The 26798-nt window shown below is 35.3% G+C and overlaps 2 protein-coding genes across 3 annotated transcripts in view; one reads left to right on the top strand and one right to left on the bottom strand.

Annotated features, from left to right (window-relative positions):
- The window catches only part of LOC111056987 (ubiquitin carboxyl-terminal hydrolase 33-like), a 247806-nt gene that overhangs the window by 72904 nt on the left and 148104 nt on the right, over positions 1-26798 (bottom strand). The gene's annotated exons all lie outside the window — the stretch shown is intronic.
- LOC111054525 (uncharacterized protein DDB_G0290685-like) overlaps positions 4860-26798 on the top strand; it is a 38777-nt gene continuing 16838 nt past the window's right edge. Inside the window, exons 1-7 of one of the 2 annotated variants that reach the window (XM_039442780.1) lie at positions 4860-5082; positions 8592-8740; positions 9566-9684; positions 10179-10337; positions 12629-12742; positions 13782-15617; positions 17170-17490. In XM_039442780.1, coding sequence (XP_039298714.1) covers positions 9586-9684; positions 10179-10337; positions 12629-12742; positions 13782-15617; positions 17170-17490 — 2529 coding nt within the window. In that variant the 5' untranslated portion in view covers positions 4860-5082; positions 8592-8740; positions 9566-9585. The remainder of the gene's footprint in view (positions 5083-8591; positions 8741-9565; positions 9685-10178; positions 10338-12628; positions 12743-13781; positions 15618-17169; positions 17491-26798) is intronic. The other variant, XM_039442779.1, reaches the window with a different exon arrangement.

Raw genomic sequence — 26798 nt, 5'->3', positions numbered from 1 at the left:
TGAGAGGATATGTAATAAGATATCATCTGGGGTATTTGTCCTGCGGCAGATTGCTAGGCTGAATGATAAAAAACTACTGTTAACTGCTTACCATGGACTTATACTATCTCATATTAGGTATGCTATTTTAGTATGGGGTAATTCATCTCAACAAAATATGGACAGAGTGTTTAAGATTCAAAAGAAGGCACTCAGATGTATAGAGAAAGTGAATAGGTTAGACTCTTGTAGGCCTTTATTTAAAAAGCTTGGTCTATTAACTGTGCCATCTTTGTATGTATATGAAGTTGTAATGCATGTGAAAAAGAGTGGTGTGATCCAGAATTCAGATGTTCATGAGTATAATACGCGAAACAGAGCAGATTATCATATAATGGGTCACAATAGTAGGTTATTTGAACAAAAACCAGATTATATTGGTAGGAAATTTTATAACAAGCTACCTCAAATCTTGAAAAGTAATTATGATTTGAAGATTTTCAAAAAACAAATGAAAAAATATTTAGTTGATAAAGCTTTTTATAGTGTACAAGAATTCCTTTCAAACCTAAACTAGGTTGAACTACTTAGTGTTAGAATTATTATGTAATAACATGACTTGTCTTATACTCCAGGACTGGAGTCTTTAGGACGTAATCTAAAAAAAAAAAAAAAAAAAAAAAAAAAAAAAAAATCGACTTTTTGATTTACCATATAGTACATGGTACATACTATGAGTGGGAATTACTTGAGAACTGTGATGGCTCAAAACGTCAATGCCTGCTGAGAGTAGCTACTCATAGACCTCTACTCTTGTGCAGGTTTACACGTTTTGAGCACCTCTGGTTCAGGAGTTATAATTGATTTTTTAATTTACCATATAGTACATGGTACTTACTATGAGTGGGAATTACTTGAGAACTGTGATGGCTCAAAACGTCAATTTCTGCTGAGAGTAGCTTCTCATTTCTCATGGACCTTCACTCTTGTGCAGGTTTCCACGTTATGAGCACCTCTGGTTTATGAGTTTTAATTGATTTTTTGATTTACCATATAGTACATGGTACATACTATGAGTGGGAAATACTTGAGAACTGTGATGGCTCAAAACGTCAATTTCTGCTAAGAGTAGCTCCTCATAGACCTCCACTCTTGTGCAGGTTTCCACGTTTTGAGCACCTCTAGTTCAGGAGTTATAATTGATTTTTTGATTTACTGTTTAGTACATGAAACCTACTATGAATGGGAATTACTTGAGAACTGTGATGGCTCAAAACGTCAATTTCTGCTGAGAGTAGCTTCTCATAGACCTTTACACTTGTGCAGGTTTCCACGTTTTGAGCAACTCTAGTTCAGGAGTTATAATTGATTTTTTGATTTACCATATAGTTAGCATTAAGTTAGCTCTCCAATTTTCGAGACGTCATATCTCAAAAACTGTGGGTGCTCAAAACGAAATAAAAGTTGCTCAAATCAGCTCAAAACGAGCTCAAAACGATGGTGTGTTTACTTTTTCGATTTCAAAAAGTGGAGAGCTGGCATTAAGTTGGCTCTCCAATTTTTGAGACATCATATCTCGAAAACGGTGGGTGCTCAAAACAAAATAAAAGTTGCTCAAATCAGCTCAAAACGAGCTCAAAACGATGGCGTGTTTACTTTTTCGATTTTAAAAAGTGGAGAGCTGGCATTAAGTCGGCTCTCCAATTTTTGAGATGTCATATCTCGAAAACGGTGGGTGCTCAAAACAAAATAAAAGTTGCTCAAATCAGCTCAAAACGATGGCGTGTTCACTTTTTTGATTCCGAAAAGTGGAGAGCTGGCATTAAGTTTGCTCTCCACTTTTTGAGACGTCATATCTCAAAAACGGTGGGTGCTCAAAACGAAATAAAAGTTGCTCAAATCAGCTCAAAACGAGCTCAAAATGATGGCATGTTTGTTTTTTCGATTTCGAAAAGTGGAGAGCTGCTCTCCAATTTTTGAAACGTCATATCTCGAAAACGGTGGGTGCTCAAAACGAAACAAAAGTTGCTCAAATCAGCTCAAAACGATGGCGTGTTTAGTTTTTCGATTTCGAAAAGTGGATAGCTGGCATTAAGTTGGCTCTCCAATTTTTGAGACGTCATATCTCAAAAACGGTGGGTGCTCAAAACGAAATAAAAGTTGCTCAAATCAGCTCAAAACGAGCTCAAAACGATGGCGTTGAGAGATTTCAAAAATATTTTAGTGGAGAGCCAACTTAATGTTGGTATATGAAACAGGGAAATATCGTGTTGAAAAGGGAAGAAGAAATGGGTGCAATCAAGTGAGAAGTTTTCTTCAATAAATAAATACAGTATGATTTGGAGCGGCTCAGACGTTTCAAGGTTCACCGCTGACAACTCTTGTCCTCTATCAATAGCATTCCAATGATACCATTCGTTCAATACAGCACATTTTAGAATGACACAATTCATATTCAGTTTATATTAAAACCGGAGGTCTTAGCAAAAATCGGTACACATACGTTTCTGCGCCTTGTTTCAAAGAACTTGTATACCAAATTTCATCCAAATCGGACAATAACTGCGACTGTAACTGCGGTACAAACAAACAAACGGACAAAAGCCGAAACTAAGACCTCAGCTTCGCTTCGGTCAATTAGTAGAAAACAGAAAGGGATCATAAAAAGAAGAGAGAGCATGATGAGATTAAGCGCTCTTTTTCAATAAGTAATAATATGTGATCATATGCAATAGAATTATGTATATTGTAGTGTTGGAATTTATTTTCTTAGTGTTAGCAACTTTATTTCGTTTACTTTTTGGAATGAAACTACGTTTCACTCTTTTTTCTATGGATGCAGAGACAAAGAAATGATCATTTTACTGCCAATAGTCAGAATTTCATATTTTAGTTATCTATTTTAATCATTTTATTGCTCTCTACTAGTTAATCAGAAGCATAGCAAGTTTGTTTTTCTTAATCTAAAATGGGAGAGTTTCATTCATGACAATCTAATTAGTTTTTGGAAGAAAACTGGAAAGTGAGTAAAATTTACTAATGGTTAACTTTCAGCGCCTTTTTTGTACCGTTACCTTCTTCATATGATGAAAGAATTATCATATTATCGTACAATCATGTAAGTGATTGAAAACTATCGTAGAAGTATACCAACTGGAGATAAATAATAACTATGATTACAGTAATAACCAGTAATAAATTACAGTAATCTTATCTATGATTAAATAATAACTGTAATCTATGATTACAGTAATAACCAATAATAAATTACAGAAATTTATTCTATGATTAAATGATAACAACTACAATCTATGATTACAGTAATAACCAGTAATAAATTACTGTATTTTAATCTATGATTAAATAATAACTGTTATCAATGATTTTTCTTAAGCTGGGTTTACACCAAAGTTATTAACAAAATGCTAATAACTTGATCCTTATAGATTCTATTAGATTAAACATAACTTATCATACACATGATGAACATATGTGTTTGTCAAGTTCCATTCAATCTAATAGAATCTATAAGGAATACGTTATTAACATTTTGTAAATAACTTTGGTGTAAAACCAGCTTTAGATTCCTATTCTTAGTGGAATTGCGTCATCATAATCAGAGTTTCAGAGTCGAATATACGTGAATGCTATTAAATTTAACGGCCGTAAGTTGTCATTACATTAAACTGAGCTCCACAGTTTTCAATTGAATTTCATTCATCGAGTAGCCAAGGGTATGGTTATAAAGGCCTCCGATTCTGAACCGGATGTACAGTCCGTTCAAGCCATCCCTGATCCAAGAAGTACAGTCAAAGCCTCCAATTCTAAACAGGATGTACAGTCAAGCTATTTTAAGTTCTAGAAGACTGGGTTTAAGTGGAGCCAATCGGGAAGGGAGGAGTGGCTTGCCCCTAAAATGATGGCTCAAACTTTCAGAGAATTTCCCTCTCTCTCCAGAGAAGGCTCGACCATCCCTCTCCTTCCAGAGAATTCTTTCTTCCTTCCTGTGCTTTAGACCAGAAGCAGAGGGTAAAGTGGGAGCTTCTTTTTATGGATAGTGGAATCCCTGGATATAGATAATGGAAGCGAAATGAACCCAAGTAGACTAGTTTGACGACTCTCAAGATTCACTACTACCAGAATGAATTAACATCCAGAATGAAATGTGGGGAATGAATTTTTTATTTTTTCAAGAAATTCTATACACATATTACATATCAAGCGTGTTGAGAAAGAAGAATCATCATCATCAATAGAGGTACAGTATAATTTGAAGTTTCGTTCATTAATTCCAGTGACATGCGGTCTCGATAAATATGTATAAATATAGCCTATAGTGAGGTCCACGTTATAATGACAGTATTTGATCAACTTTGGTTTTGCTATCCTTGTCTATCATTCAACAAAGCCGGTAGTACTATCTTTTTCTAGGTCCACAACGACTCCAAGTATGTTTTTGACAGTGTAGAAATATAATTAAATTATGCAGAGAATCGGAATCGCTATTTTTCTATCTTTATCTACTGCCATTATAACGTGGACCTCACTATAGAAGAATCGTTTTAGGGTAACCGTCCACTGGAACCGTATTCAACCGATCCATTCGGCCGTTCGATTGGATTGTTTTAAGACGATCTGGCAACAGAACAAAGCGGGAAAAAGCTATCTGCTTTGATATAACACATTGATAATAACACATTGCCATTATAATGTGGACATCACTATAGCGCTCCAGGCGCTTTCATCAGTAACTAAGTTTCCTTCACTAGCGCTACTGATGCCCGCGTCTATTAGAACTAAGGTTTCGATGCTGGCGCTATCTCTGATAACTCGTCTAGAAGTCTGGTAGTGCTTCTTTCCTCTGTGCTATGGCGTACAAATCTACAACACTACATTATTTTGTGTTTACATACTTATTTATGTGTCTGTGTGAATCGCCATTAACCTTGAATAATATACATTCTGTTGTGTGGAGTTTACAGTAAAAATTGTAAAATGAATTTGTAAAGGGTAGGATTTGGGTTACAATTTGTGTTTTCATTTTAAAAATGACTTTTGATGGTGCCAGTATTCCGTTGTCGAATCGTCGCCCATTTTGTTGAGGTTAGTATACTGTACTATGTCTTCAAATATTTTATTTATATTCAACTAATTTTCATTATTTTAATATTTCACATCTCTTATAAATAATTGAAATGCATTTTAAATTAAGAAGATCTTATTTTTACTTCTCTTGTTTGAGAGAAATATTAATTGGAATTCCATCTTGTTAGTATGAATGAAGGCTGGAAAACACGATACCGTTTAGAATGATAGCACTTGAGAACATTATGAAAGTATGATTTGATAATAGATTTCAGTTTGATTCTGTATCTTATTACATTTTTCGTCTTCTATGGTCTAGAAGAATAACATCTTCAACTTTTTATTCATTCGTTTTATTTTTTGTTTGTTCCTTCGATGAATTGATTTTCGATCTTTGGAATTAGTTTTAACACTACATAATGCAATGAGTTTTTTCATTAGTGTGGTTTTTATTCTATTTCTTCATATAATTGATTTTATTATTTAATATTTTGTGTTATGGTTGAAGTGGCAGTGAAGATGAACGTGTTTTCTTGAAATTATTGTTTCAAGTAATACATTTGATATTTTGATTTTTATTTTTGCATCGCTTACCTTTATTTGAAGAAAAATTTATTTGGTTGGAAGTTCAAGTTTGAAAAACATTTTTGGATATCATTAGGTGAGGTACTTGAAATTGTCGGCACGGTACCGTAGCGCTCGCTAACAAGCCCACCTAGCCTAACATAACCTTGCTAGCAATGAGTGGATGGGTCATCTAAATTAGTTTTAAAACATTTCGCGATGTTCAATTATTATGATGAAGGATTTCATAGTTTTATAGAAACTTTGATTTTGTTAAAATTGAATTGAAGTCACAGACTGATGTGAGCATAATCTCAGTAGATCTGGATCTACATTTAATGAGTTGGATTTAGACATAAATGAGTAACCATTTTTTTCAAAATTGACAAAGGAAACCACATTTTGTTACTTGATTTGTATTTAAGACCGATTAACTTACTGACAATACCAAATGATCAATTGAACAGTTTATTACCATAAATATTTTGAATTCCAGTGCACAATATTTTTCAACGTGTTTCGGGTAACAAAATACTACAGTGGTCTATATTTTACAAAATATTAGATAGGCTTTTTCAGTAACTATGAAAATATGTGTTCCAATATTGTGGTATTGATAATATCTTTAGGACATTGATTGTAAACTTTATCAATATCATTATGGGACATTAAAGTGGCGTTTAATTTAATATAGTTGAACCTACTTCACAAATTGTCATTGAAACTAAATTGCGCATGAGATATTGCGTATAACAGTCGTGAAGCTCATTGACGACTTGGATTATATTCAGACTAGATGAGACTAGAAGGTCCCCACCAACAAAAAGCCAAACGAATATTCTCTTATGAAAATTCAATAGTATTTTGTATAATAAGTTACTGATTAATATTATTAGTATTATTGTACTCCTCGTATATCTATCTACTGTTTACTATTCTCTTATTGCCAGGCCGATTTCCGATTTTGGGCAGATATTTTCAGCCTTATATTTTTTTCTAATCCACCAGTCGAAGTCGCATATCATAAATTGAGTAATACCGTTATTATTTTTATATAATTATTTATCAAAATTATAATATATGATTTTCTCTATGAAGCCATACAGGTATTAATTGACATGTATTATATGTTATGAAGTATGATGTATAACTGTATAACCAGTCATCGACTAGGTGAGAATAGAATGGAACAGTATTTATCCAATAGGTGCACACATCTTTGAAAATGCACGTGTTGTTTTCAGTAAAAATTCAGATGAGAGAATGTATGTAAGAGATATTAAAAATGTTTTGCAACCTATTTATGGTTTTATTTTTTTGGTAGTTGGTGTATGAATCCTTAACAATTTTGACGATAGCCTATATGGAACAAGATATTATCAAGGATATTGTTTTATGGATTGAGGCAGCTGTGTTGAATATTGATGAAATAAATCTAATGCAAGCTTTTCTTTTACAGAGCGATTTCAAAGTTTAAACGAGATATGATTTGGAAGAAGACCCCCACTTTTTTTTCGAGATATACTAATTTTCAGATAACACAATCTTGTTTTACTTTTGATTTATGTTTTTTTTACTGTCCAGTCATTGATATTTTCTTTGCATTATTATAAGTTTGTCAAATCTCAAGGGTGAAATTATCTTAATACCGTTCACTTGATGTACTATTGCCTGTGTGTGGCGACATAGAATGTCTGTGTGGTATTATAAGGACGCTTCAGAGGTGTCTATTTACTGAATAATTCAACATATTCACCGCAATTTAATTACAGAATATGGTACTCTTATGTTTCAAGCTTGATAATGATTGATTTAAGATTGACACAGACGATCGTTTTACTTTGTTGTGTTACCATCTTTAGACTAATTAGATAATATAAACTAGTAACTTAGACGGTAACTTAGAAGTATAAAATACCGTGCCTTTTATTTGCCTTTACCTTATTCAATCAATCTAGCAAAAAGTTGGTACTGACTACTAACTAGTGAGTAAATTATTTCCACTTTCAATCTTCAAAATATTGTACCATATTCTGCATTTCAAAGAGCATGGATCAAAAATGAAATAGTATTCAAGTTATAGATTTTTTCAAGTAGGGATTTTTCCAGTCTTCCTTGGCTCTACTCCACTTGCTGAAGTCAGGTTTATTTTAGTTATATTTCGCAATTCTTTATTTCTTTCAATTAGAACAATACATTAATTTTCATGGTATAGGAGAAATCATTGCGAAATATCTGGAGTATTTAACTGGAGATCTACCTATTGATCTTCAATTTCGATTGTCACTGAATCATAAGTAGTAGTAGATTCAGCTAACATGTATTATTTCAAATATTTCACCTCTTGCATTCATTCACTCGTTTTACCCATTTCATTTACCTGGTAAGATGAGCGTTATTATGGGATTGAATATCCTAATTTTTTTTCATTTTTGCTTCAATAATTTTTTTTTAATATATAACTGATTGATATTTGTCAGCCGTATATAAATATAACATTATTGAATAGGAACCTTTCAATCCAGGAAGAAATAAAGGTTTCATAATAATAATATAACTTTATTTACATTCTTAGAATAACAAAAGCCTCTCTTATGAGGTATATGTTGTATATCTACAATAAATTCAATCAATTAATTCCGTAGCCTGTTGTGAAGAAATTTCACTATTGGTCTTCTCAACTGGCTTATGCATTGCATTGTAGAAAAATTTATCTCTTGTCTATTGCAACAATTGATTGATAACAAATTATCTTATTATCTGGTCCATTTCACTTTATCAAGATTGTACATTGCAGTTAATTATTTCTTGTGCTATTTTTGACAATTATTATCCTATCCCAATGTTGATTCAAAATAAATTTAATAATAATATTATTATGCTGATAAAAATTTCGTTATAATAATAATTTATAGGGTACACCATTAATTTTATCTATATTTTTGATTGTTTGTTTTTGTCAGTTGCGACTTGTAGGCCTACACAGAGATTAATCTTGTTTCTGAGCTACTAATTTGAGAAATCAGTTCTACCTTGGATTGATATTTGCAACTGAAAATTTATACACTACTTCGTTCAACTACTCTGTGTAAAGACAAATTTTAGATAGCAGGTACTAAAACAAAAATTTCATCATACATTTTTCATATTATTTATCATCCATTCACTTTACAAATGATAACCTTATAGTATTTTTTTGTCAACTTTATTTTGTTTATTGATAGAATTGTATGTTGCCTTCAAAACGTTATTTGGATTTAATGTGAATATAATATGTAACTTATTGATTAATTATTTTATCATGCATCACTACAGAAGAGAAAGAAACTAACAACTATCAGACAAAATTCTCCATGTTTTATTAACTATCCATTATTTTCACATTCCATTAAACATTGCAGGCAGTGATTAGATTTATTATTTTTCGCTGATATACCTCTACGTTATTCAACAGTATTTAAAGATTTTCCTCATATTATGCTGCCGCTCTTGGTATGCCTTCTAATTGCAAATTAAATGTTTATTATTTTTCATTCCATGGTTTTCTTCCTAGAGGATATCAATATCATAATGCAGCTTCGCTTGAACGTGCTTGAATAACCCTTCAGAAAGATGAATTTTTGTACATGATCTATTATATTACCCTTATTGCCCTTAACTGTGATGTACTGTTGTCATTCTCAATGAGAACTTTAATCTGTTAAATTCAATCAGAATGTGTGAAATTTATAATTCATGAGTTGTGCTCGGTTTTCTGTTTAGTTATATTGTAAAAATTGTATTTACTCAGCATTGATGATGATTAATCATGCATATAATCGAAATGTTTTCATCAATTCTTAACCACCATTAGTTTTTCTTGATTTATTGTAAAGCGATTCTTTCTGTACTGAGAAATAACGTGGTTATATTCAAACTTATTTATTTCTCTTCATAGTGATCTAATTGGTTTGGACCATGTACAATCCAAAGGAAATGGCCGATCCTAAACCTACTATTAAAATCGAGAAAAACGACGATGAGGAGACTACAGCTGACTGCAACACAGCATCGAATGTGAGTAAATTAATCAGTTAATTGATGATCTCAGTCACCTTCCCTTTTTAAAGCATCTCAATATTTGCGAAGACGCAACAACCTATTATCATCTCTGAAAGTGAATCACTATTTTTAACATCATTCTCATTCTCCAAAGATTGATCAGACTAGAAATTCAACTAAATAACTAGAACATTATTAAAATTAGAAGGATTAAAATTTATGAAAGTAGGAAACAATTTGTTCTATCATTTGTAGTTTGATGAACCAATATGAAATTCGACTAAAATGTGAAGATAGAACTAAGAATGCAAATGTGTTGGATGCATTTGAACTAATGTAATTGATCAATACCGTATTAAATGCGGTATTTTTCAATGTATTTATTTTTTATTAATGTACTGTATTTATTTTCATTGTATTTTTTCAAACATTCATCTTTGAAATTATGTTTTCTTCTTTTATTTTGTCTTCTGTGAGATACGTTTGAATGAGAATGTTTGTATTTACAGATTGATGTTGCGCAGTCAGATGTTAAGATAGAAGAAAGCTCGTTAAAAGTAAAGAAAGAAAGTCCCACTCAGGAATCGTCACAGATTGACTATAGTCAAGCGTCATCTAGCCAAATGGTGACTCATACAGACAAGAAGGAAACTCACGGTGCTAGAAAGGTAGCTTACTCACTATTTTCTACTACATTATTTATACTACAATCCATCTATTATTATACATGTTACATTGAGCCCGTTCTGGGTACATAGAATGTGGTAAATTGTCCGATTCATAATTTACCAGGTAAAAAATTCCGCGTCCCATGGAATTTTGACAGATTCTGTACCAGAAACCAGTTCCATTTCATGAACATGTTCACAAACATGTGATTCAAAGCAAAATCCCAACCGCCTAACCTATCCTTTTACCTTTGAAACAGAGAAAACTCCTATAAAACTCCTTGTAATTCTGTGCTTTGAAACATCAAAAAACATAACTCCACCTAGACCCTAGCCCCTTCTAGCATATTGCAATTTTAAAGCAAAAACCTAACCTATCCTAATAGAACATTATTAAATATATACTAAATAAAAACTAACCCCCAACTCTTTTACATTTGTTGAACGAGACAAGGATAGCAACACCATTGCAAATCGTACACTACCATTATAACGTGGACCTCACTATAGATACTCAAAGAATACTTTTGAATAACGATGCTATAACTGTGACTGTTGCTGGCCGTTACTCTGTTTCTGAGACAAAGAGAAGCTCCTAATTGTTACAGTTCAAACGATCAGAGCTCTCATTGGTCGATTGAATTGTAGTCTGCTTGCTTCTCTGCACATGCGCTGATAGCTTGTTTGTTTACCATAGCATAGCCATAGAATACATAACCAACAAAATGATGTTTGATTTGTTAAATGAGTTTTTCTCTATAGAAAATTTGAGAGTAATGGAATGAAATAAATGCACACTTTTCTAGACTGTAAGCTTGTAAAACAGCCTTTCTTCATTCACGCAGCTAGTAAACAACACATTTTGGAGTAAATCAACTTTATAAGTGCGCGCCAAAAGCTTGAACCAACAATTATGAAATGGCGTTCCATGGGAACATTTTGCACTAATCACGTGATGGAACAATTTATGATAGAAACTGGACACAGAGCGTACACATTGTGAACAATTTTTCCCATTCCATCATCTCGTCTTCATTCAACTTATAAATTCATTGTCTGACATTGTTGATCTTCAACTATTGATAATTTATTTTGATTGATCTTTTAGTAGGCTTATTGATAAGTGAATTGCAAATCATCATGAAAAACTTATTGTCAAGCCTTTTTATTTAATTTGCTTTTTAGTTAATAATCTTTACTTCATCTAATTCAGTTGATTTTTGTCAGTTTCATTTTCACCGTTCAAGCTTTCATTGAAACTGTTTAATACTGTTAATAAATAATATCTCAATTGAAGTTGTTTAAGTTTGAACTAGAGTGTTATTTCATATACCATGATATGTGTTACTTTTAAATTTGTGTATGTAAATATGTAATTTACTTAGAAACTCTTGTGATAACTTTTAAATTTATCACTCTATTTCACTAATATTATACAAATTAATTAATTACCTCAAAGTCAGTGCTACTTTTTCCGCTAGTGAAACTGGTCTAGTGAAACCTACACTTGATTGCATGAGTCACTTTAAAGTCCTTTTCTATAAAATTTACTATAATATAAAACTACTTACTTACTTTCATTGGCGCTACAGTCCGATGTGGACCTTGGCCAATTATCCTCCAATCCTCTCTCCTCTACGCCACATTCTCCCATCTTTGGAGGCCCTAAACACGCAAATCGGCCCTCACATCCTCCAGCCATCTCCTCCAGGGCCTTCCTCTTCTACGTGTACCAATCATATTGCCTTTCAATAAACTATGCGGTAACCTGCAACTCTCCATTCCCACCATTCCATGCCCCAACTACCTTAACCGTTGCGCCTTGATAACTCACACAATATCTTCTGGTCCCATAAAATTGACAATCTCTTCATTATTTCTAATGCGTCACCCATCTTCCGTTCTGACTGGTCCCATGATACTACGCAAGATACATAAAACTGTTCACACGACCGATAATATGCTTTGAACTTTGTTTCGTCGTCCTTATTAATGCTTATAAATCCCATCGCAGAACATGGCATCACGTCTAGGAAAAAATCCTCGCCAAAAATGCAGTTGCCGAAATATAGTGCGACTTTCAATAAGTCACGGCGATTTTCGGCAGCTTGGAATTGCCACTTTCATGAAAAGTTGAAGAACCACCATGTTTATTAAAAAAATAACTATTTTGCTCATTATAATTGCTGCTACAACAATTATAGTTTGAAAGCTTCTATTTTCCTTTAATCGATTCCAGTTATAACTTTTTACGTTTTTTTGTAATATATTTTCTCTGTTTTTATTCGTAGCATGCGTTGTCAGATGAACCAAGAACAAGCACGGATTCAGGAGATAATACTGCTCCACCTAAACCCAAGAGGCAGAAAATGACTGAACCGATAGATCCTTATGAACACGACATGGTAAATGAAATTCTGTGTATAAAATAAATTTCTTTGAATTTACAACCATCAGTTGTTTGGGTATAAGTATAAGGTATATTTAAGGTGTTCATATTAAAAACTGCTCTCAATATCGATATCTACTCTAATATACGAGGCTTGCTGTAGTGAAATACACACTATAAAGTGAGTGCAAATGATAGGACTACATAGTTGCCTATTCTCTGCGTTACCACTGCCTTCTCTAGTAGATAGCTGATTCCGGTATGTCTGCTGCAATTAAAAAGGATAGAGCTATCTGTTTTGTATTCACTTATATGTTTTTAATTTATTCACTTAGGCTACTTATTATTTAATCAATATGATCAATCGCAATAGCATATTGTCTATCTGTATTCCTTTTTTATGACACAATAAAAACTTTACTATCAATGATAGCCTAAACATCTCGCCACAGGTGATGTTAAGATTATTAAGAAGTATATTGATTTACTTACATCAAATTATAAACATTTGATGCAAATAAAAATCAAGTCAATTTCTTTCCCAGAAAGCTACTTACAAAATGAGATTTACATCTACAAATAAGGTATATAAGGAAACCCCTACAAGTCTACAGGTCTGTGTGTAGTAGGGCTGCAACCCAGCGAATGCACAGACACATCAGTGTCCATGTTTGCTGATTCCATATTTTCATTTTATCATTGTGAATCTATATACATAAATTATTATTTAGAATCTAACAATAGATATTATTGATAAAGTATTATTTTTAATTTAATAAAGCTTGATTTGACTTGACTTGTCTAATAACAGAAGAGGATAGCAGCAAGAATGTTAATCAGGTGCTGACTTCATTAAGTGAATCTCACTTCAATCACAGCTCTTAATATTGATACCTACTCTAATATACGAGGCTTGCTATAGTGCAGTGATTTTGGTCAATTTCCTTATAAAACACAGATATCTCAACATATTCTACTGTTATTATTGAAAATTTATATTACTAGTCAGAAGATACCAGAATGATTCATCATTTTCAATTTCTTGACTTTCACAGGAAATCGTCTTGGAACCTTGTTCAAACATAATGCATATTAATAAGGATCTTCCAAGTGAGGGTTATACCGAACATCCCGACTGCAGCAGAGGCAGTACAAGCAGCAGAGTAACTGGCAACTCTGTCTCAGGCAATGATGCCAATGGAGAAGATCATGACGGCCAAAATGGAAATGCCCAGAACCCCCATGAACATGGTGGACAAGGAGACCAACCGGCAGATGATAACCAAGATGAAGATGACAGTGAGGAGGAGGATGATGAACAAGAGGAGGAGGATGATGACGTCGATGATGATGATGACGACGATGATGACAATGATGACGACGATGAAGAGGATGAATCGGAGGATGATGATACAGACACGGACGGTGAAGGAGCAGGTGATCAGAATCCGCCTGTGCAAAGCGTTGAACAAGTGGCAGCTGATGAGGCTAGTTATGTTGAAGTAGGCGCTGGAGACGGGGCTAAGAACGTCCCAGAAGAGAGCACCGTAGCAAAAGGTGAAGGCGGTCATATCGGTGACACAAAACTTCCCAAAAAGGATGATGATGTGGGCCAAGACGCTGATGAACCGAATGACGATCTAGATGCAGATATATTTCAGCAACAAGCACAGCCAGTAGAAGTGGAAGCTGTTGTTCACGCAGAAGAGCAGAATAATGCTAATCAAGATGGAAATAATGGAGATGTAGGTCTAAATAATGAAAATCAAGGTCAAAATAACGAGGTTCAAAATAACGAAGGTCAAAATAACGAAGGTCACGCAGAAGAGCAGAATAATGCTAATCAAGATGGATATAACGGAGATGTAGGTCTAAATAATGAAAATCAAGGTCAAAATAATGAAGATCAAAATAACGAAGATCAAAATAACGAAGGCCAAAACGAACAAAATAATGATGAACCGGAAATCATTGCTGAGTTTATAGATATGGGTGGTGCGGGGGATGCTGGCATCAATCAACTTATGGGGGATGATCAGGAAGACCCTGAAGAAGAGCAGGATGAGGTGGACTCTATTGATGAGGAGATGGGTGAATTCCATATGGTAGATGATGCTGGAGACGCACCCGCCGACTTGGCTATTGACGCACCAGAAGCAGAAGAAGATGATGTAATGGGCCCAGATCCTCTCTTAATGGCCCCACATCAAGACTTCCCCTTAATGGACCCAGAGCCTCCCGTTATGGTCCCAGACCCTCATATTCCCTTAATGAACCCATACCCAGCATACCCAGAGCCTCCCTTAATGGGCCTCCCTCATGAAGCAGAGGACAATGACAGCTTCGATTGGAATGATTCGAGTGATGATGAGGAAGAAACTGATGACGAAGAAGAGGAGGAGGATGAACCTCATCAGGTGCGGGAACATGGAGAGCCAGGTGATGGGCCCCCACCACCAAATATGGGAGGAGACCCAGAGGCTGACGGAGGAGCCAATGCGCCAGAACAGGGAGGAGGAGCCAACCCACCAGCCCAGGATCCACCAGTCGACCCAGCGTCAGTTGGCGGGGGGATTGGGGCAGGAGATGCCCCGCTTGCTGACGATGCCCATCAGCTTGATTCGACAATGAACGAATCGAATTCTTCTCATTTGGACCATGTCAAGAATTCTGCCATTAACCACAAATCGGCTGCGAAACAGAATAATACGAATAGAAAGGACATAAACTGCATCAGTGAAGATAAAAATTTAGATCAAGTTTCGCCTCTCGATTCCAAAATGCTCAACCCCGAATTGAAAATTAACAACCCTGCAAACAAACAGTCTGCTGAAAGTATCACAGAACAATCTAGTCAAAGCGCTGCGTTGAAGGCTGACGATAATGGAGAGGTGAGTACCATAATTCCAATACTCTGTATCGTATAATAACAGTTATTTGTATATCTAGAGTGAAAAATCAATTTCATTCTACTTGGATGTCTAGTTCAAATATAGCTGAGAGTCGTTTTAGTTGATGTTTTATAATATTTATTGACAATAGCTAATGTCTATTAATCAACTCTTCAACTAATCTTTGCATATCTTTTTAATCAACTGTGAATTAATAGATTTGATGAATGAATGAATGAATGAATATTCCCTTTAAATTATATGCAATACGCCAACTTTATAGCTGGTTTTTTATCTAAACTCTGTTAAGGAACTTCTGTATGCTATCCCTGGAGATAATAAGTTTGGTATCTTTGGTAAATGAATATCGAATAACCTGTTGCTCTCAGCTCTAGTTTTCAGGTCGCAGCTGATCAATTTCAGGGTCTCTTTCAGGGTGATGACGATTTTTCCAGGTGTCACTGATGACCTACAAATATGTGTCCTAATTTATTATTACTTATTTCAATTCAATGTTCTCTTAAGTTCGATTCTAAGAATAATAATATTTATTGATACAGGCACATGAACAAATAATATATATTACTTACTCAATGTATATATTAAGCTGGATTTCCAAATATCGGTGACAGTGAAAGTGACTGGCGCAGTAAAATATAATTTCCATTGGACCAACATTGCTAACAACTCGAGTTTAGATCCTTGCCAAATAAACGTTTTCTCCAAGTACTTAGATCCTGGTTGATTGTGAATCCATTTCACTCAGTAGAGGAATTCATTACTGCTGATCACAACACCCTAGTCAATTTAATATAATGATTTTTTTGTCTATTAATACCCAAGTACAGGAGACCACTAAATTATCTGATCTAATTGTAAATTTGCTTCAACTGATCTGTTTTATTGATTATTGTCTATTGTATGTATTGTAGCTGTGCAATTTATTGTATGTTTCTGCAATGTGAATTGTGACTTGGCTATATGTAACTTCTATGTTCAACTGGCCCAATAAAAACTTGAAACTTGGACTGCCCACTCGGCACGACACGACCTACCGAGTATCAATAATCTTATTTGAACTCATGGCAATAATAATATTCTCACTTTACCAATTACTTGGTGTGTGGCAATCCAGCTTTACACATTTTCTTACGAAATGGCACTACTTATTACTTAATTGTTTTTACCTATCAAATATTTTATACGACGATATAATAATATTGAATTATTTCGGAAAAATTACTAATTTACAACAATCATTAAAAAGTAATGTTGAATAGGAATTTATATGGTGGAATTTCTCCATAATTGAAAAACACAGTTTTATTCTTGTCACATCCAAATTTGTTCAAATATTTGTCCTTAAAAATCTAATAAATGTGGATTCGACAAAAATAAAACAGTGTTTCTTCGAAAAATAATGTACTAATTTAAAGTAAACTATTTCTATGCTTGGGCTATTTCACAAAATGATAGAAACTACACTCACATGGGCCTGTCCATAATTACAATTTTATCATTATAATTGACTCATAATGTATTTATGTGTTAGGATCTCCGCCAGCTGATAGTAAACCTGGAGAAACTGCAGTCTCCCCTGGCAGAGCGGAGCTCGGTGTCACTTTCCACTTGCGAGCTGTGTGGCCCAACGCAGCAATGCTTGCGTCTGCGCCGTAATAGCGTGACTGGCAGAGTGACAAGGCGCGGCAGAGGCCGTCCTCGCAGTAACGAGAATGTGTCAACCGAGAATGCCTCTTACACGTGTCTCCTTCGTCGTAAAGTAATGCAGGACAGAGAGAGCGGCCGTAAACACATACAGACTTCCCATGCTCTCAAGGAGCACAAGACCCATGACAAATGCTCAAGCGATGAGGTTAGTAAACAACAATTATTCACCTTCTTATCTTTTCTGCATATTCTTACCACATTTTACAAATCTGTAAACAGTATAACACTGCAACACACTTCCCCACCCATACTGTTCCGTATGACCAGCGAAAGAATGCCCCCGGCGGAGTGGAGCAATCTTAGGCTGTTCTAGCTTTTTCGATCCGTCTTAAAAACATCAGTCATAAAATGAAAAATATCTCCAAAAACTTCAGAAATATTGAATTAGTGATGTAAAATAGGTCAGGAATCGTTTTTGTTCAGTGCATTTTTTTAATAAATTGACTCATTTTAAAGATAAATTTTAATTTGTAACTAAATGAGTATTTTCATTGAAAACCTTCAATTTTTTGTTTACAACTCATCTGTTCAATAACTATTGAACGGAATTAATTTTTTTTGGCATGCATATTTATTGATTCTTCTCTGAACCGTTGTTATGTATATTTTTTCTAAAAAATTGTTTGTTTTCATAATAATGAGTAATTTCTTGGATCAAGTTTGTGAATTTGGATCGCAAAACATGAAAAAGTTGGTAATCGACAAACTTTTTTATGAGTGGAATAAACTACACATATGCATCGTATAAAATAATCATAACATCCCAAATTTATTTTCTGTGAAAGAATTACTGAAATTGATTAAAGAGTTCTCGAGTTATAAAAGATGAATAAATATGTTGCTCAATTATTATACTGGAATTCTTTCTCCATGCAGCTCACATAATAGCCTATCTATCAGTTGGGTAGGCTATGCATAAAAGAAATAATATTTAATGGCTTCCGCTGTTAGCTTTTCAGTACTAAAGTATTAGTCATCAATGTAAAGAAATCCTGTTTATAAATAGAAGCATGTTTACTTAGTAATTATGCATTTTCTTTGAATAGAGGTCGCTGCACGAGTAGATGAATTCTAAGATTTCAAGGAAGCTTTTTTGCGCAATCTCCCCCCTCCCCCCTCCCCCACCCCCCTGAAACTCCCCCTTCCCCTTCCCCCCTCCCCCCCTCTAACTCTCCCTCTCCCTCTCCCTCTTATCTTATCTTATCTTATCTAATCTCTTATCTTATCTTATCTAATCTAATCTAATCTCTTCCCCTTGTCCAGTGGTGGTGAGGGGGTTGAAAAGAGAGAGATATATCTCTTTCTCTCTCTCTCTTTCTAAAAATAGATTTCCCCTTCCCCTTGTCCAGTGGAGGTGAGGGGGTTGAAAAGAGAGAGATATATCTCTTTCTCTCTCTCTCTCTCCCCTTCCCCTTGCCCAGGTGAGGGAAAAAAAAATTTCCCTTTTTGGAGGAAAAATTCCCTCTCTATACTGACAGATTAAAGTGAATCCATATTTCTACATCTAATGCTATACTGTCAAATTAAAGTGAATGCTAGATGAGGGAAAAAAAATCTCTTTGAGAGGGAAAAATTCCCTTGGTGACAGATTAAAGTGAATCCATATTTCTACATCTAATGCTATACTGACAGATTGAAGTGAATGCTAGATGAGGGAAAAAAATCCCTTTTGCTATACTGTACTAGTGAATCCTTTTTGCTATACTGTCAAATTAAAGTGAATCTGTATTCTCTACTGTCAAATTAAAGTGAATGCATATTTCTACATCTAATGCCTTATAATAATGGTTTGCTTTGCACCTGACTAGGTGCAATTGAGAAATCAATTGAGAATTCATTGAAACTTGTGCAATCAAAATTCTCACTCATTTTTGATCTTATTAGCTTGAGCGATTAGAGCCAAGTGTGTGTGCTCAATGAAAGTACATCGCATGCTACGACGCCCACTTTCCTTATCAACATGTTGATGGTATTAACTTAATGGATAAGAACGCGTGCTATGCGGGCTTTCCTTATCATGATGGTGATGTTAAACACTTAATGCCAGTCTCAAGAGAGAGAGAGAGAGAGCAGGATACGCCCCCCTCGCTTCTCACAAGTAGCAGACAGAGATTGCCAGATGGCCCCATGTGTTATCTCCTATTCTCAAATCACCATATTTCTAAATTCCTTTTTGCTATTACGAAAGCCATGTGAATGAGAAATCAGACAAGTAACTGAGTTCCTTTTTAATCCCGCCTTCCTATACTGCCAGTTAAAGTGAATCCATATTTCTACATCTTTATACTGAGTGAATGCATATTACTACATCTTTATACTGTAAAATTAAATTGATTGCAAATTAATACAATTGGTTTGCTTTCCGCCCAACAGTTAAGAAAAATTTCAAATTTAATTTATTCATTTAATGAGAATTCATTAAAACTTGTGCAATCAAAATAACCAGTCATTTTTTTGTCTTATCAGCTCGAACGATTAGAACCAAATGACACACCTCCTGCAATTAACTTAATGGAATTCGATGCATGCTACACTTTCCTTATCTAATGATGATATGTAGTGAAATCCAGCGCACGCGTCAAGGTTATAGAGAGAGAGAAATAGCGGTAAAGACTACTGAGCATGCTTGCAACAAACTATAAAAGACGCAGTCACCTTATTTAAATATCATTCACAACAGAGCAGCTGAACCAGCATTTCTTCTTCTGTGTGTTTCTACTATTCATTACGAACTTATCAACAACAACAACAACAGGTAAGAATTGAAAACAATTTTTATAGAAACAATATTACAATTTATTGATCTATTCACACATACATACATTTATACAATTCGTAACACATAGGTCATATGTATACAGATATAAAAATTGTTAAGCAATAACAATTTTTATATCCAACCAATTTGCCGACTTATGTGTTACTAGCAACACATAATTTTTACAGTTGATGTTAAAATGTTCTATTTTTTCTCTGCTAATGCAGGAAGCAAATCTTTGAGGTAGATACACCTCACATTTGCTTCCTGCATTCCTTATTTTTAAAATTACACCTCAACCGTGTTTATTGGTCTCCTCTCGAGCTCCGATGATGCAGTACGCTAGATCCTCCTTCAACTCCTCAGCGGGATCCACGGTTTGGGTAGAGGTTTGTTTATGAGTTGGACAAAGTCCAACTCTCCCGCACCCTCCACCTCCTTCATTAACGGCACGAGTGAGGAGTCCTCGTCCATTACAGCTCGTTTCTGTTGAAAAATATTTGATTAGTGTCTTATTTGTTTCAGATCATACTACAGATCAAGATCTCTACATCAGATTATCATCGAATTGTCATCATCGAATTCTCTGCATAAAGTGAGTAATATCAGTTATTGAAATAACATTGTTGCATGATCGAGTACTTTAAACAATAATTTCTAATCAGTTCAAATAATATTTCCTTTGCATTCTAATCACTTCAAGGAAATATTGCTAACATTGTTGCATAATCGATTACTTTAAACAATAATATCTATTTGCTTCAAATAATATTCCCTTTGCATTCTAATCAGTTCAAGGAAATATTGCTAACATTTATGCATGATCGAATACTTTAAACAATAATATCTCATAATTCAAATTCCTTGCATTCTAATCATTTCAAATAATATTCATATAAAATAATCAAAGACTTGTATGTGCACAGATTTTCTAACAATCAATCACAGAAAAAATCTGTGCATACACAAGTTAATAATATTTGTTGAAACTAACCTTTGTTTGTGAGCAGATTGACTCCTCCTCCTCTTCCCCGCTAACCTCAGGCTCGTCCCCAAACACCAACTTCCTCTTCGCCTGCTTCTTCCTCTCATCATTTTCCTCTCCCTGCATTTTCCTCTCATCACTTCTGTTTATATAGCATACGTTTCTCTCTCTGTTCCAGGCTCGTGCGAGCGAGAGCGTGCTACAAGGCGAAAAAAAAATTCGAATTTCTCCCCAACAACACGTGCTCCTACATCGTTATCAGATTGTAAGTATTCTCTCTCTGACACTCGATCATTTTTCAAATAGCATCCATGTGTTAGAAGACGAAAAAAAAAAATCTCATCTAGAACTCAGCATGAGACTTCACCTGCTAGAAGCTGAAATCCCCCATGTCTACTCACTCAAACATATTTCTAATATTATTAAATATTTCACGGCATTTCAACATAGAGGAATAGCATTCTCGATTGATTTCAGTTCAGTTATTAAATATTTCACAACATTTCAAGATAGAGCCTCACTTTTTTGAATAGCATTCTCGAATGATTTCAGTTCAGTTATTAAATATTTCATTGTTTTCACAGCATTTTCTCACCTCTCAACTCGAGTTCCGAACCTCATAACCAGTTGAGCTCTCATCGAGACAACACAGCTGAGAGGAATCAATCTGAAAGGAGTCAAAGGCGGTATCTACACCTGAGAGGAATCAATCTGAAAGGAGTCAAAGGCGGTATCTACACCTGAGAGGAATCAATCTGAAAGGAGTCATAGATCGCTATCTACACCTGTACCATAGCCCGCTATCTACACCTGTACCATAGGCCACTATCTACACCTGTACACTCGAGGAGATTCACGCAGCATCAACCAGTACATGTAAGTACATTTTTACTTCGATTTTATCCTCTGAGGAGGAAAATTGTGCTCCGAGGACAGTTTTTGTCCTCCGAGCACAGTTTTTCTCCTCCGAGGACAGTTTTTGTCCTCGGAGGATAAAAAACCTTCTACAATATACTGCATGCATGCGATTTTACTTCATCTTTACGATACGGTATATCCGGAACATCCAAGCCCCGCTCTTCTTTCTCACACTCTTCATATAAACAAAACGGTAAATGCATTACTTTTTCAAATGGATTTTCGATAATATATTTGCAATAGACACATTGCAGATAGAATGGATTTTTATGTAAGAAATAACCATTTCTCGCAAAATAGTCTGCTTTATTGGATAATGATTTACAAAAGTCACAATGTAGATGATGATGCTTTTCAAAATACTCTCCTTGAACGGATGAATCTTCTACACAATTAAAAGTTGAATATCTTTCTTCATATTCTCATAGAATATTATTATCGTAATTCTCATCTTCAATTGTTATATTTCCTTTCCTTCTACAGTTCGGACTGAACTTTACATGTTCTATGGCTGCTACATCACTTTCTTCCCAATCACCTAAACAAATTGAACAAAATACACATCGCACAATGTCTGGTGCAGATGAGAATATAAATCCCTCTTTCGCCATGTTTTCCGCGGACAAATGCGGAGAAGATTTCAACCATCTTTTATCAAATGTTAATAATCTCAATCTTTCATGCAACATTATCTGTCCTTGTGATAACATCGTGAATGCTAATTCACAACTGATTGTGAATTGTAGTTGTACTCCTTTACACACACACACTATTGCCTATGCCATCCTGATCATTATTCTTTTGTTTTTCAGCATCATGCCGAGGGAACGCAGACTTCGTGGCATCAATTCAAGCGCAGTCCGCCATCGCATCACCCTCGATGACGAGGATGAGGATATCGACATTACCAATGTGCTTGAGAGCTCGAAACGTCGAGTTTTCGATATAATTAGGGAACATGCGGCACGTCATGATGGGAATGTTAAATGGTTTATAGTCTTAAATGTTTTGCTGTATAAATTAGTGGTGATGGATGACAAGCAGACAGAAAGAAGTCGAATTATAGACCATATATCAGTATTTTATGAGAATTCATACAAGAAGGACAATGGAGACGAAAAATGGGCTATACGAGAAAATCAACAAGCGACTGAATTCGATTTTGAAGCAGCGGAAATATTAGAGGCAGAAATATTCAATGCTATTAAAAGTCTTAAGAAAGGTAAAGCTCCTGGAGATGATGGAATCACAGGCGAAGCAGTGATTACAGGATTTGAAAAACTATTGAAGCCGCTAAAACTTTTATTCAACAAAATCTTGAGAGAAAAAACAATACCTCTAGCATGGAAGAGAAATAAAGTGATTATAATATTCAAGAAAGGTTCAAGACTGGATGTTGAGAATTATAGACCAATCACTCTCCCCTCAGTGCTGTATAAGCTATTCGCTTCCATAATTAAAAATAGATTACTGAACAAAGTTTATGAAAATCACCCCACTGAGCAAGCAGGATTCAGGCCGGGATATTCTACAATAGATCACCTTCAAGCTGCAAATCAGATAATAGAAAAATCGATGGAATATAACATACCGCTCTACCTATGTCTAGTGGATTACCAAAAAGCATTCGACAGTGTGAGTCATTGCAGGATGTGGGATGCCCTCAAAGAAGCTGGCATAGACAGAATGTACATTGACGTGATTAAGAGTCTATATGATAATACAGAAATCTATGTGGAGCTGGAGAGAAAAGGAAAGAGCATAAAAATTGAGAAAGGATTGAAACAGGGCTGCCCACTCTCCCCAATATTATTCAACTGCTGCTTGGATTACATTTTTCGAAGGCTGGAGTGGGAGGATAAGGGCCTCAGAATTGATGGGAAAAAACTATCAAATCTTAGATTTGCAGATGATGTGATGGTTGTGGCAGAGAGCGCCGAGCAAATGGAAGAGATGATGAAGGAACTGCTGAAGGCTAGCAAAACGATTGGCCTCCACTTGAATGCTCAGAAGACCAGATTAATGACAAATTCCGAAAAAATAAGGGTAGAAATCGACTGTGGAATTCTTGATTACGTGGAAGACTACGAATATCTGGGCCAGGTTATATCGTTTGTCAACAGATCTGTGAAAGGAGTCAAGCACAGAATTGATAAAGGGTGGAAGAAATATTGGGCACTGAAACGCATCTTCAAGGGCAATTACTCAAATAATTTGAAAGGAAAAGCGCTATCCATGTGTGTCTATCCGACGATATTGTATGGCTCGCAGACATGGGCGCTCACAGAGTACTTGGACAGGAGGTTGGAGACCACACAAACGAAAATACTGCGTAGCATTCTTCGCATAAGGCTGAGTGAACGTTCAAGAAACACTGATATATTGAGAAGAGTGCGCGTCAAATACCTACAACGAGAGGCGCACATGTTGAAGTGGAAGTGGGCGGGCCACGTCGCGAGAATGGACGAAAACCGGTGGACCAGGACTTGCACTGAGTGGGTGCCGAGGGACAGGACCAGGAGCAGAGGACGGCCACCAACCCGATGGAGGGACGAGCTATGTCAAAGGGTAGGACACGCATGGGCAACCACTGCAAGAAATCGACAGTTGTGGAACAAAATAGTGTCTAAGTTATAATTCCAAGAACTATTGTGAAAAAGATTTAAAATCCTGTAAATTTGTAAATAGCTTGATAAATTGCCAACCTATCATTTTACCTCATACAAGAGAGGCTTTTGTTCAATTATGAATGCCAATAAAGCTTTTATTATTATTATTATTATTATTATTATTATTATGACAAGCAGGTTGGTGAGACTGTCTCATCTCTAATAAATCTACATAGTTACTCCAACATAGCGCTAAACGTGCTTGAGAACTATGAAGATTTTAATGAGCATTTTTTCTTGGCTGTGAAAAAAATCCTCTCATCTTTCGAAAATTTCGTAAGCCATGGGAGTGGATGGGTGCTAAAGAAAATTGAATCACTGGATGTGAACGTGATTAAATTTAATCCTATATACACATCCAGTTTCATTCAAACACCCCAGTTTTTGAAAAACAAAAAATGTATTATAAATGTGAAAAATCTCTCTGATGAAAAATGCTTTTTATGGTCAGTGCTCGCGTATTTCCATCAGAAGCCAAAGGACTCACACCTGACTGTAAAGTATTTGAGCAAGTTTGCTCACACACTTAATATGCAAGGTGTAAATTTCCCGGTGACGACACGCGATATTAAGAAATTTGAAATACTCAATCCGGACATTGCAATTCATGTCATCGCGTATGACAACAAAAAGTTTTTCCCCTTCCATACAAGCATTTTCCGTACGCGTAAACACCAAATTAATCTTTTAATGCTAAAAGGCGATGCAGGAAAAACTCATTTCTGTTTAGTAAATACCGCGAACAGGAAAAACAGGCTATCACGTCTTCTCTCCCACCTTTCAAAATGCCACAGTCAAGTACACATTTGCAATTTTTGTTTCCATAGATTTACATCGACCAAATCTAAAAATTGTGATGGTAAAGCAAATTTGTTGAAACATGTGGAACTTTGTTCCAAGTTTGAATCTCAGCGCGTTTCATATCCTAAACGCAGAGAGACAATTAAATTCAAGAAACTGAGCGCAACGTTAAAGAAAAAGTACACAATTTACGCGGATTTAGAAACATACGTTGTGAATATTAATGATGATGATGATGATTCCGATTCTGATGAAGTTACTCGTAGTTACACAAACAAAACGGTGCGGCATATTCCCTGCGGCTATTGTTTCGTTGTTATAGATGTTAATGGGGAAATCGCCTATGGACCTGTACTCCATAGATCGAGTAGTTTAGACGAAAAAATCATGGAGAAATTTCTTCAGGAAATTACAGATCTCGGCGACATTTTGTATGAGGATATGAAACGAGAAATTCCGATGCAAGCTTTATCCGAAAGTCAAGAGCGCGAATTTCAAAATTCAGTAAACTGCGGGCTTTGTGCTGAACCGTTTTTAGACAGCGATATTAAATGTCATCACCACGCGCATGAAACCGGTAATTACTTGTGTGCGGCACATGTTTCTTGTAATTTAACAGCTCGTACTCCGGAGTACATATCATGTTATTTTCATAATTTCTCCAGTTTTGATTCGCATTTTATTCTGAAATCGCTCGGTAAATGTAAAAAAGAAATTTCCTGCATCGCAAATACGTCAGAGAGATTTTTGACACTTTCAGTAGGCAAAATTAAATTTTTAGATTCCTACAAGTTTATGTCTGAATCCTTGGAAGTATTGGTGCGTAATTTGGTAGAAAGTACAGACATGGAAAAGAAGTTCGAACGATTATTTTCGGTGTTTCATGATCCACCTCGCGAACACAGACAGCTCTTGTTGAAAAAAGGAGTATATCCCTACTCGTACATGAGCTGTCCCGAAAAATTCGCGGAAACATCGCTTCCCCCCATCAAATGTTTCCATAATGATTTAACTGATACACCTCTGTCTCGCGAAGAATATGAGCATGCGCAAAGAGTGTTCTCAACATTCAAGCTGAAAAATCTGGGTGAATATCACGATTTTTATTTATGTTTGGACATAATGCTATTAGCGGTAGTTTTTGAATCCATGAGGTCTATGCTTTTTAGCTCATACGGCCTTGATGTGACCCATTTTCTTTCTCTCGCGCACTTCACCTGGAATTGCATGCTGAAACACACTAAAGTTGAACTAGAATTGATTACTCATCCTGACATGCATCTTATGTTTGAGGCAGGGATGAGGGGTGGGGTGTCATTTAT

The sequence above is a fragment of the Nilaparvata lugens genome, chromosome X (assembly GCF_014356525.2).
Source record: "Nilaparvata lugens isolate BPH chromosome X, ASM1435652v1, whole genome shotgun sequence".
Lineage (NCBI taxonomy): Eukaryota > Metazoa > Arthropoda > Insecta > Hemiptera > Delphacidae > Nilaparvata > Nilaparvata lugens.
This window is presented reverse-complemented; position numbering and strand designations above follow the sequence as displayed.